The sequence below is a fragment of the Pongo pygmaeus genome, chromosome 5 (genome assembly GCF_028885625.2).
Source record: "Pongo pygmaeus isolate AG05252 chromosome 5, NHGRI_mPonPyg2-v2.0_pri, whole genome shotgun sequence".
Lineage (NCBI taxonomy): Eukaryota > Metazoa > Chordata > Mammalia > Primates > Hominidae > Pongo > Pongo pygmaeus.
Genome location: NC_072378.2, coordinates 25,523,520 through 25,535,935, shown reverse-complemented (window position 1 = coordinate 25,535,935; position 12,416 = coordinate 25,523,520). Strand labels below are relative to the sequence as shown.

The window sequence follows — 12,416 nt, the reverse complement described above, 5'->3', positions numbered from 1 at the left end:
TTCTTGATAGTAGAAAAGCTGAAGGCCGAAACACAGTGACTTCCTGAAGAGAACTGCCATCACAGACAACCCTGAGAAAACAGATGACAACACTGAGGCTCTAAAACCTTCCCTAGTTCACCCCATAAGGTTGTCACTGTCTGAGAGGTGAGGCCTCCAAGGACAGTCTATAGCAAAGATTGGAATGTTAACAAAACACATGATAACAGTGATTTGAGTTGGGGTGATTTTTAAATTTAACTTAAATTTTCTTCTTTATACATGTTCTCTGTATTTTGAATTAAACTTTAGTTCCATATTTAATGAGGAGAAAATGTCACTTTAGAAGGGAAGGAGAAAGGGAGAGAGAAATATCCTAACATATATTTGGAGACAGGAGATGGGGAGAAAATATGACATGTAAATACTACAAATTTTAATTTAAATCCTTCATTTTTTTCCAACCTGCATTCTCTTGACTGTAAGAGCTGATTACATACACATACACACACACACACATATATACACATATATATATGTTTGTTTGTTTGTTTTGAGATGTGGTCTTACTCTGTCACCCAGGCTGGAGTGTAGTGGTGTGAGCATAGCTCACTGCAAGTTCAAACTCCTGGGCTCAAGTGATCCTCCCATTAGTTGGGAATACAGGCATATACCACCACACCCAGCTAATTTTTAAAATTTCTTAGTAGAAATGAGGTCTCACTATGTTGCCCAGGCTGCATATTTTCATATATTTGATTTGGATGATGGATGTTATTTTCAGAATTATATATGGGTAAAATCAGAAATTCAGATCTTTGGAGGTATAGGTTCATTTATATAGAGTCATACGTAGAGTATTCAAAACTGATTACCCAAACTGAGAACTTTCCAGGCTCTAACTCCTCCTGATTCATCTGGTTCCGAGTACCTCCTCATGAGACCCTTTTCTGTTCATCAGTTACTACCAGAAGTGCCCTAAGCAAGGAAGGAGATGAGGGCCCCGATGACAGGCTCAGAAAATAAATTTGATGGGACAAATGAGTCATACAAGGTCTAAGGATTCTAAATATAGTTTCATATTCTCCAATTTATCATGAGTGGAACATATGACATTACTGGAAACATATTTTATTTTGCATGTTCTATTGTGCATTATTTATATAAACAAATACTCCCCTGACTGATAGTTTTGACTTAAGGCATACTGGGAATGTAGGAGAAAAGATACGGTTACCGACTTCTCCACCCTCTCTAGTCACACAACCAATACCAATAAAATCGTGTTTCCCCTGCCAAAATCATATAATGCAATCTAAGGAACTTTAAGAGTAAAGGCATAACATAGAAACCACAAAATATTAGGCTTATTGAGACAAGCTAACTGTGTGTGTTGGGTAGAAAAGAGGAATCCAAGTCAAATACATTTGGGTAATTTAATTCTCTGCCAAGGCATTTTCTAAATTATAATCTGCACCTTCTCTCTGATTGGTCTCTTCATGTGAATTGCCTTTCCTTTCACTACTCACTCCTCTGAACTCTCTCCATCCATTTGCAGTAAATCTCCTCTGCAAAGCCAGCCTGTGCTCATTCGTCTCCCACTTACACCCAATCATCTCCTGTCTCACTGCTTCAGGTTACCTCAGCTAATGAGTTCATGGTTTGAAGGCAGGGCCACTGTCTTCTGACTTCTCTATGCCCCATGGTACATCACCCAATAAGGTACTGGGAATGGATTAAGTGTGAAGTGTATGTGCTCATCCAAAACCTCAGTCAGTACCTACTATGCGCCAAGAACTAGGGATTTAAGATTAATAAAAACATGGTCTTTGTTTAAGCAGCTCCCAGCTTGGAAGGAAAGACAGGTGTGTTTTGTACTTTGCCTCTCACTTTCTCAAGGATATTGCTGATTTATTTATTAGGGCAGTCTCCAGCAATAAATCTCTCTTTCTACTGATCATTTCCCTCATTACAGCCATATGGTTTAAGTACATGCTTTTATCTCCCATTTTAAACCCAAACAGAAATCCCCCGTAATCCCTCAGAGTGCACTAGCTACATTCAATTTGTCAGTTCCCCTTGATAGCTCATCTTCTCTATGAAGTTGTCCGCATATGCCACATCCACTTTCTCACTTCTGAGTTCATCCCTCAACCACAGCAGTCTTCCCCTCCCAACCAGACCCCTAGACCTGCTCTCATCAAGGTGCCTGTGTTACCCACATCACCAACACTGGACACCTCTCTGCCTGCAGCTTGTTCAGCCCCAGCATCATTCTGCAGAGTCAGCACTCCTTTCCAGGCCTTGGTTTTTCACTGGTTTTCTTCCTACCTTGACAGCCAGTCCTTACCCAACTCCATTTGTGGCTCTTCCTAGTTTACCTGACCTCTTAAGCGTTGAGCTCATTCCAAGTATGCTTCCTCTACACATCTTTCTCCAGGTGATGTCATCAACAGCCAGCCATGCAGTGAAGACCATCTCGTGGTCATGGCACTCACCTTTGCTCCAACTCCAGACCTCTCCTCCAAGCCTCACCCTCACAAATCTGCCTACCTGATAGCCTCACCTAGATGGAGCTTGGAGGAGAGGTCTATGGAGGTCTTGTAGGTCCTAGACAAATAGATCTCAAATTCCATATGCCTAAAACAGAATGGCTACAGATCCCACCCCCCAGAAAAAACTTGTCCCCCACCTACCCCAGGCCTTCTCTGTCTTGCTGTCATATTGGTCACCAAGTTATTAAACTGGACTCTGAGGAGCCATCCTTGTTTTTCTTCTCTTTCTTTCCTCACTGCCCTTACCCACACTTACCTAATCCATCAGCAACTCCTGCATCCAAAATAAAGCTTACATCTACCCTCTCTCTTATCTTAATACCTAATGCTGCTACCTTTCTCCTGACCACAGTCATCTCTTGCCTAGATTACTACCAGTGTCCAAATTAGCTTTCTACTTCTACTCTTGCTCTGCCACCAGTCCATTCTCTTTAGCAGACAAAAAAAAAAAAAAATTTTCATAAACTATCTAAAGATTCATCTCCCACCCCTAAACTGTTACAGTGGCTTCCCAGGAAAATACTACTAAATCCCAACCCCTTTCCCACGAGGCTCTATATCAACTACATCTACATCACCAGTGCTGGTTCCAGCACCCTCTTGAATCATTCCTCATCCCTTCCCATCTTTGTTCTTCATTATACCCCAGCCAAAGTGGATATCTTTCAGTTTCTCAGAGATACCAAGCCCTTTCTAGGCAAGAGAAATAGCATGAACAGAAGCCCTGGGAAGATGATATTCTTTGCCCTACTCTTATAGGGCAGGCGCCTTCCCTTCTACTAGGTCTGTTGAAGTTGTCATGTCCACAGGGAGGCCTTTGGAGACAGAAGTTTATTCTTTATATGAGTCCCATCTATTTCTCTCACAGCACTTACTCAAAGGTACTGTTACTTGATTTACATATTTCCCTCTTTGTGGGGTTTGTTTCCCCAAGTTAAAATGTAAATTCCATGTGGGCAGGGACCATGTTCACTGCTGGACCTCAACAGTTAGCACTATGCCTAGCATATAGTAGAAACTCAATAATAATCATGGAATATATAAGTGTATGAACAAGCCACTTACAACACAGTATGATGTGTACTAGTGCAGGAAGTGATCCAAAGTTCTTTGGAAACATGAATAAAGACTCTCTTTACAGATGAGAAGATACCCGAGTTAAATCTTTTCGAATTTGTCAGGATTAGAGCTATTATAATGGTGCTGAAAATATGAGAGTGCCTGACTGTGTTCAGGAACAGGAAAACAGTGGTATTCTGTGTCAGGCTATACAATTTACATTTTATCAGGAAAGCTAGCCATTTGAGAGCTTAGGCAAAGAACAGATACTGTTTGAATTATAAAAAGATAACTCTGATGACAGTATGAAGCATCACTTGCAAGAGAAGAACTAGAAGCAGGGAGACTAACTAGAAAGATGCAAGGGAGAAAGTCACCATGGCAGTGGAAATGAAAACAAGGAGAAAGAACCAGACCATGAGATATTAAGATAATATTTTTAAAAGCTTGGCAACCAATTGAATATGACAGTAAGGACCAAGAGATGAACATGGCTCAGCTTTTAACTTGTGAGTCTATGTGAACAACAATGCCATTAATTGAGATAGAAATACAGAATATAAGCAATTTTTAGGGGGGGAAGTGAGGAGTCCAGTGTGGGACATACTGAGTGTGAGGTGCCTGGGGCTATCCTTGTAGAGATGCCCAATAGGCAGCTGGTAAGTGGGGATGAAGACCTGGGTACAGCAGAGGTCACAGATTTAGAAATCAACATACACATGGGAACTTTCTTCCTAGAAACAGAGGTGATTAACACTTGTTTAATATTTGCCTGATGATTTTAACAAGAAGTTAAATGGAAGCTATAAGTGAAAATACTATTCTTACTCAATGTTCTCTGGGAAGAAAAAAATGGAAGAATCCAAACCAAAAATAAAAATGGTTAATTTCTCTGAAAATCCTACAATACTAAACAAATAAGCCTGCCTTTTAAAGAAAATAGAGATTCTAAATATTGCTCTGAAGTGTCTTTAAAGTTCAGGGTATTATAAGCTCTTGCCAAGTAAGGTGGTGCTTAATAATTTTTTTATTTCATCAGTATTAATTTAGAAGGAAAGCAAGCACATTATAAAGAAACACATGTACAAAGTCGCATTACTGAAATGTAGTTTAAGGAAAATGGGTTGTAGCTATTGTTAACTCATGATTACCCCAGCTAGTTCTCTGGTGGCTTTAAGGATGATGTGGAAACCATTCCTAAGGTTTTGCTTCTTGGCAATTCCCATTGCCACCATGGATTCACTTCTTACCTCATCCTACCACCCACTACTGCCCACACCTCTTCTCCAGAACCGCCTGTGTGTGTGATTAGAGACCAGGAAAACTTGCCTTGAAGACACCTCATACCTGAAATTCTAGCCAAGCAGGAGTCAGAGGGCAGCCCCAGCTCACCCTCTCCACTCCACTAAAATGGAAGCCAGGGACGCTTAGCTCCCCCAGCAACCAGCTACCCTGATAATCAGAGAACCACAAGACTTAAGCTTCAGGGAGGAAGGAGCCCAAGGTGAACAACCAGCAAGCACAGGGCCAGCCTTCCGTTCTGGTGTGTTCACCTCCCACCACATGGGGAAGGGAGAGAGCCCTGCAAAGGGCTATGAAGGGAACTGAGCAGGCCTCTTAAGGCCAAAGAGCTTGAAAGGGAGTGTCTGTCCCCACTGAGCCACTTTTAGTCATCCATAAGGTTTAAATGACTAGAAGCCTAGGTTTTCCTGCTGCTTTGTCTCTCAACTTGCAGGCAAGGCAATGCAGGAGGAGCATGTTCTATGAAGGACAACTGTTCCCAAAACTCCCCTCCCACCTCCACCACACAAGGAACACAGCTACCATGCTACACATGTCTACATGGGGCCTCCAGCCCTTCCCTGTATACACTTTCGCCTGCTGGGAGAGCAATAGGAGGGAAATTTTCTGCCATCTGTGAATCCTGTTCTTCTATCAGGAGGGTATTTTGACTATACCTGTTATTTTAGGAAGCTTTCAGACATAAGCATCTCTTTGCCTTTCACCTCAGTCAATCTAATTCCTCCATCCCAACAACCCACACACTCCCCAACTACAAACTCAGGTATCCAAGCCCATAATCCCGACTTTAACAGCTTAACAAAAAATATGAGGGCATGGATGAACAAAATTTACTAATATGCCTAATGGGTATTTCAGAACACTAACAGGACAATGAAAAAAAGGGATTTTTACATTCAATTTTTTTAGGTTTCTTGTTACTGAAAATAAAAAAGCAAAGAAAATAAAGCACTGTCTCTCTCTTCAACCGCATTATACTTGGTGCCACTATACAAAGCGTGCAGCCCCTGGCACTCTGGTAATAAGCTGTGAGTAATATTCACACTCGTGTAAATCTGGAGTTACATTAAACAGGTTACCATTTTATTCTTATGAGAAGTTAAAGGACTGCCAAATCCCTTCATCACTCAAGCTCTTTAAAGAATAAGCCACAGCCCTGTAGAAATCCTCAGACCAAAACACAAGGGTTTTGATAAGGGTTTTGATATTTAATGTTTAAGAGGAGAAGGAAGTCTGAGAGAGGAACTAAGTGAAGGGGTAAAAAGAAGGCCTTGTTGTATTTGCCGTTTTGAGGAAGAACAGATTCTTTGCTCTCCTCACCCTGCCCAGGGAAACTCACACTGGAGAGAGGCCGGGAAATATCTTCCTCAGGCAGGTGCCTATGTGAGCCAGCACCTCACTCACGTCCTCGGGCGACGCCATCTTCATGGAAATGCTGCACTTCTCAGTTTCCACAATCATCTGCAAGAACCAGTGGGACACTTCTTAAGAATGAGTCCAATTCCTTCTGTTTTTAATTATTTTAAATATTGTAAACTACATAGTCACACAGATAAATACTAATACAATATTAGCTTTTTCTTTTCTTTAACAAGGTTCGAGGGTAGCACATCTCACATACGTGCGTGAACACCCAGCCATCATGCTCATGAACTACAAAAGGATCACAATATTAGCTTTTGAAGAAGCACTTTCTTAAAATAATGTGCTTAATTTAAGACTCAAAGAAGTGTTTGGGTAGAGGGTGGAAGTATTGTCAGAAACATCTAGAAACTGAAGCAAGTGTTTCCAAGGGCCAAGCTGGCAGATTCAAATACACTCCCATATGATAGAGACTGAATTCCCACATTCAAACATGACTTCTCCTTTTACCAAGATGTTGTCCTGAGCTGCAGTCTTACAAAGTTTTCATATCTCTGCTATGTAGTGTAAGTATGGCTATATCTTTCTGTGGGTACCCATGGTCAATCTAAAAGCTACCTTTAACACACACACACACACACACACACACATACATTTTAAAGACAAGAAACCTTATCATATGCTTAAATAAAATGTTAAAACCTTTTGCTTGGGAGCAAAAGAGAAATGCTTTTAAAAGTTTCGATCGGCAGGGCACAGTGGCTCACGCCTGTAATCCCAGCACCTTGGGAGGCCAAGCCAGGTGGATCACAAGGTCAGGAGATCGAGACCATCCTGGCCAACATGGTGAAACCCTGTCTCTACTGAAAAAAAAAAAAAAAAAACAAAAATTAGATGGGTATGGTAATGCATGCCTGTAATCCCATGTAATCCCAGCTACTTGGGAGGCTGAGGCACGAGATTTGCTTGAACCCAGGAGGCGGAGGTTGCATTGAGCTGAGATCGTGCCACTGCACTCCAGCCTGATGACAGAGCAAGACTCTGTCAAAAAAAAAAAAAAAAAAAAAAAAAAGATTTTGAGCTTTCTAAGAAGAGGGGAGACTTGGAATATTAAGGTAACACGTTAATAAAATGTTTGGTGTTAGGTTTAGTGTTAGGCTAAGACTCATTCCTCTAATTAATTGCTGGAGATGTCCAATACATGTCAAAACACGTTGAGACTGAGACAGCTAGTCCTCTAAATAAGTATAAATTAATTTGTGAAAATGAGGACAGGTCACAAAAGGGGCAAGAAGTTGAAGATGTACACATTACAAATAAGAAGAACTTCAACTACCTAAAAAGAAAAAAAGATGCCATTTTCTTTAATCTCAAAAACATTCATATAAACTGGGTGTGGTGGTGCATGCCTATAATCCCAGAAACTCAGGCGGCTGAGGCAGGATGATCGCTTGAGCCTAGGAGTTCAAGACCAGCCCAGGCAACATAGCAAAACCCCATCTTCCCACCCCCTAAAAAATTCCCATAAAATGCAATCCTCTTAGATTATCACTTCATCAAAATATCCGCACACATTTACTTCTGTTCTTACTTTATCTATACAAAAATATGATGGCAAACACTGTTTATAATGTGCAATGCAGTTTTTAGATTTTGCCATAGATTTTCCTAAAATTAGCCCAAACTGAAAATAATAATAATGTAAGTATTTCAACATACATATGTATGTTAAAATGAAAAGTAATGCAAGGTATGTCAAAATGATCAAAGAAAAGGACATAAATAATGTAAGTGTTTCAGATGTTACTTTTTCATAAATACCTCTAGAAGAATCTGTCAACAAGTATTTAATAAATACCACTTCTGTGCTAGTTAGTTGTACATAAAAAAATTAAAATTCCTATTTTTCAGCGCATTCCTCAAGAAATGAAAGGCAAAGCCTTTAAAATTCTCTAGGCAAAGGCTCCATTTGTCTTCTAAAAGCTGATTCAAGAGATATTCCTCTTGCAAAAGACACCAAGCATTATTGTACCTGGAGGCTAAACAACCCAGTAGTCTATAAGATGTTTTAAGTAAGACTAAATCTACTTAGTGCAATTAGGCTCATATTTTTCATATGCACATATCTGTGCATATGCATGTTTTTAAAAGCCAGACACTTTTGATGTGCCATTGTGTCTGTGCTCTGCACCCCACTCCCAACCTTCCCACCATGGGTAATTATATTTTTCACTACGGGGGTACTTTTACATTCTTCACATCTAGCACATTTATTCAGTTCACAGTTTGGGTGCGAGTAATTAGTAATTAGCTTATTCTAATTCCACTTAATCTTAACACGTAATCATCTTTAATTGCACAGGATTGAATAGAATGACAGAGAAGAAAAAAAAGGTGACAGGTGGAGGAAGAAATGAGGCTTTCAATTCAACCTTACAAGCAAGCACTCACACAACCCTGTGTAAGGTGTCACCACCTTTGCATAATGTAAAGACTGCAACAAAGTGATGGAGGTGAAACCAACACAATAAGTCACCTCATCAAAAAAGAAAAAAAAGAGTTTCCTATCAAATATTCTTTTCCCTCCCACTTCAGCTGGGGAGGAACAGAATGTTTGAAACACATTTTCTTTAGACACCTAGCAGGATATAACCCATGATATCTAATATACATTTAAAATAATAATTAGAGATATAAGCCATAGTAATTTATGTATGATTCAAATTTCCCACCCCACTCCACCGCCTTTTTTAAGGTCGAACAACCTGACTAAACTTTAAGGGCAGCACGTTTTACTAATCCCCAGCTAACAGACCTGTGAGTTGTTTTTCTCTCCTCTGACAGAAATACCCATGGGTGGTGGGTGGCTTATCAATATCATTCTGTGACATAGCAAACAATTAACCCTATAATTCAAAAAAAAATCATAGCAGGTATTCAGTTGTACAAAAAAATGGTCCAAAAATTGTGTAACTATGAAACTGTATAACTGCTAGCCTCAACTTAAATACGATGAAGGCAACAAAACTTGAGCACCAGAAAATAATGTGGCATAGAGACTTGTAAAATAAGATAAAGGTTTCCAACATTTCTGAAGAAAGGGGAAAATAACAATAGTAAAAGTCACATTTCACTAACTCAATAGAGCAATCACTCACTCTTAAACACAATGCAGTAGGTAAGTCTCAGGAATTTTATCTGAGTTTATGAACTATAATTAAATTATAATAAAAAATAGCAAGGAGAAAAAAATCCCAGAGAACATTACAAAAGAATTCCTAATCAAGGCTAGATTCTGAGTGCCACTGGTAGACATTCCCATCCTTATGGTTTTATATAAAAGAAAATCAAAACTAGAGGTCGCTGGTTACACAGGTCACTGGTTCTTAACCTTTGGAATGCAACAGAATCAAATGGTGCACTTGTTAAAAAACAAACGTCCACCACAGATTTATAGAATTGTAACTGTCCTACGTATATGTTGTGTGTGTTTGAGGAGGATGAGGAAGTATGATGTGACACAGAGAAGGGTACTGCTGAAAGTATATTTTTAAAAACAATCACAGGCAGTTCCAAAACACAGCAAATTTTGAATACCATTAGGTTACTGGTATTGCCAGTCTCTGAATTGCTAGGCCGTTTACAGAAGCAGTGCCAATGTTCACTATAATTTCATCTCAAAGGTCCATACTGTGGGTCAAAGTTAAATCGAAGCACTGTTGTAAAGCCCCTGACACTGACAGGGGCTGAGACAGACGGCTTTATACACAGTTCCTCTGAATGGTAGGCATATTGAAAGGGGCAAGACTACAAGTGTGGTAAGACCAATTTTGGCAGCCACATGGGAAAATTAGTCTTGCTGCAACAACACCCTTTCTCATAATTAAATAGCACAGTGAAATCATATTTTGAACATAACCTTGCCATTAACATTTCGCTAATGCCCTTCTGCTCCCATCCCAGCTCTCAAATCATAAACAAAAACATTCCTGAATTAAGACCACCGAGAAGACCCTTGTTATGTCATTATGTCATCATTCACGAGTGATCATTCACTTCTGCATATGTTTGACCATTTGGGCAAACATATGTTGCTGTGATTTTTCTTTCAAATTCCAGTTTCTGGAAAATGATAAACACATAAGATAAAACATTGCTCTAAGATGAACTGTGGAAAAGTTCCAACAGTTTGTATGAAATCTCAAAAAACATAGTGACAATTTTGACAATTTTAAAGAACATTACCAACAAACTCCACATACACACACATACACATACACACACACTTTCTTTGTTGCTTTAAAAGCTAAAACAAAAAGTAGAAGGGAAGAACAAAGATCAGAGCAAAAGTCGATGAAATAGGAAATACAAAATCAATGAAATCAATAAAGAAAACCAATGGAACCAAAAAGAAAGTTGTTTGAAAAGATCAAAAAAATTGGTAGACCTCTAACCTGACTGAAATGGAAAAAGAGAGAGAGATAACCAAATTACCAATATTGGGAATGATATTCTACAGGTATTAGAAGTATAACAAGTGGATATTATTAACAACTTTATTTCAATAAATTCAACAACTTACATAAAATAAACAAATTTCTTAAAAGACACAAACTACCAAAACTCATTCAAGAAAAGAAATATAAATGGATCTATATAATTAAGGAATATTAATAGAATTTGCAATTTAAAACCTTCCCAGGTTGGGCACAGTGGCTCATGCCTGTAATCCCAGTACTTTGGGAGGCTGAGGGAGGTGGATCGCTTGAGCTCAGAAGTTCGAGTCGAGCCTGGGCAATGCAGAGAAACCCTGTCTCTAGGAAAAAATACACAAATTAGCCAGGCATGGTGGTGCATGCCTGTAGTCCCAGCTACTTGGGAGGATGAGGTGGGAGGATCGCTTGGGCCCGAGAAGCGAAGGTTGCCATGAGCCGAGATTGCACCCCTGCACTCCTGCCTGAGCAACAGAGCGAGACCCTGTCTGGAAAAAAAAAAAAAAAAACAAACCTTCTCAAAGAGAAAACTCAAGGCTTCAAGGCCCAAATAACTTCACCAGCAAATTCAAGTAAACATTTAAGACAAAAATTAATACCACCTCAACAGAAAAAAATTTAAGAGAAGGAACTACGTCCTCCTCTATAGAGGAGAAATATATAGAATCATTCTATAAATCCATGATTCTCTAATAGAGAAGCCAGCCAAAAATGTTAAAAAAAAAAAAAAAAGACAAACCAATAACTCCCACAAACATCAATGCAAAACACTCTTCACAAAATTTTAATATTTGGAATTCAACATTAAAAAAATAATATATCATGGCTCACGTCTGTAATCCCAACACTTTGGGAGGATAAGGCGGGCGAATCACAAGGTCAGGAGATTGAGACCATCCTGGCCAACACGGTGAAACCCCATATCTACTAAAAATACAAAAATTAGGGGGATGTCATGACGCGCGCTTGTAGTCCCAGCTATTTGGGAGGCTGAGGCAAGAGAATCATTTGAACCCCGGAGGCGGAGGTTGCAGTGAGCCAAGATCATGCCACTGCACTCCAGCCTGGTGACAGAGTGAGACTCCATCTTAAAAATATATATATAATAATAATAATATATCATGGCCAAATGAGACTTATCCCAGGAATCAAAGATTTTATATTCAAAAAATTAATCAATATAATTCATCATTTTAAGAAGCTTAAAAAAAGAAAGAAAATCACACAATAATCTCAATAGACAGAGAAAAAACATTTGCCAAAATCCAACACTAATTCCCGATTAAAACTCTCAGCAAACTAAAAATAGAAAGAAACTTCTTAAACCAAATAAAGGGTATCTATTTTAAAAACCTACAGCTAACATCACACTTAATGATGAAAGAATGAATGCGTTCCCTCAAAGACTAGGAAAAAGACAAGAAGATTTGCTCTTGCCACTTCCATTTGGCACTGTCTTGTAAGTACCAGAACAATTGTCAAGTTCTGAGTTTTTACCCTACTTGTAGGCCAGTAAGTTAGCCTATTAGATGTTTCATTGATGCTGCAGAAGACAGGAGACGCCTGGGTCAGAGACATAGGATTTTATGATTCATGGTACAACAAAAGGCATGTGTACCACATTTGGATAGATTTCCCTGCCCTCAAAGTCCCACATGGTGCTTCA

The 12,416-nt window shown here is 39.3% G+C and overlaps 1 protein-coding gene and 1 pseudogene across 9 annotated transcripts in view; both read right to left on the bottom strand.

The window, feature by feature from the left end:
* The window catches only part of CARMIL1 (capping protein regulator and myosin 1 linker 1), a 354,404-nt gene that overhangs the window by 188,694 nt on the left and 153,294 nt on the right, over nucleotides 1-12,416 (bottom strand). For all 9 annotated transcript variants that reach the window (XM_054493464.2, XM_054493465.2, XM_054493468.2 and 6 more), the window contains one exon: nucleotides 6,235-6,356. In XM_054493464.2, the coding sequence (XP_054349439.1) occupies nucleotides 6,235-6,356 (122 nt within the window). The remainder of the gene's footprint in view (nucleotides 1-6,234; nucleotides 6,357-12,416) is intronic.
* Nucleotides 6,438-6,560, bottom strand: LOC129039809 (small nucleolar RNA U13; annotated as a pseudogene).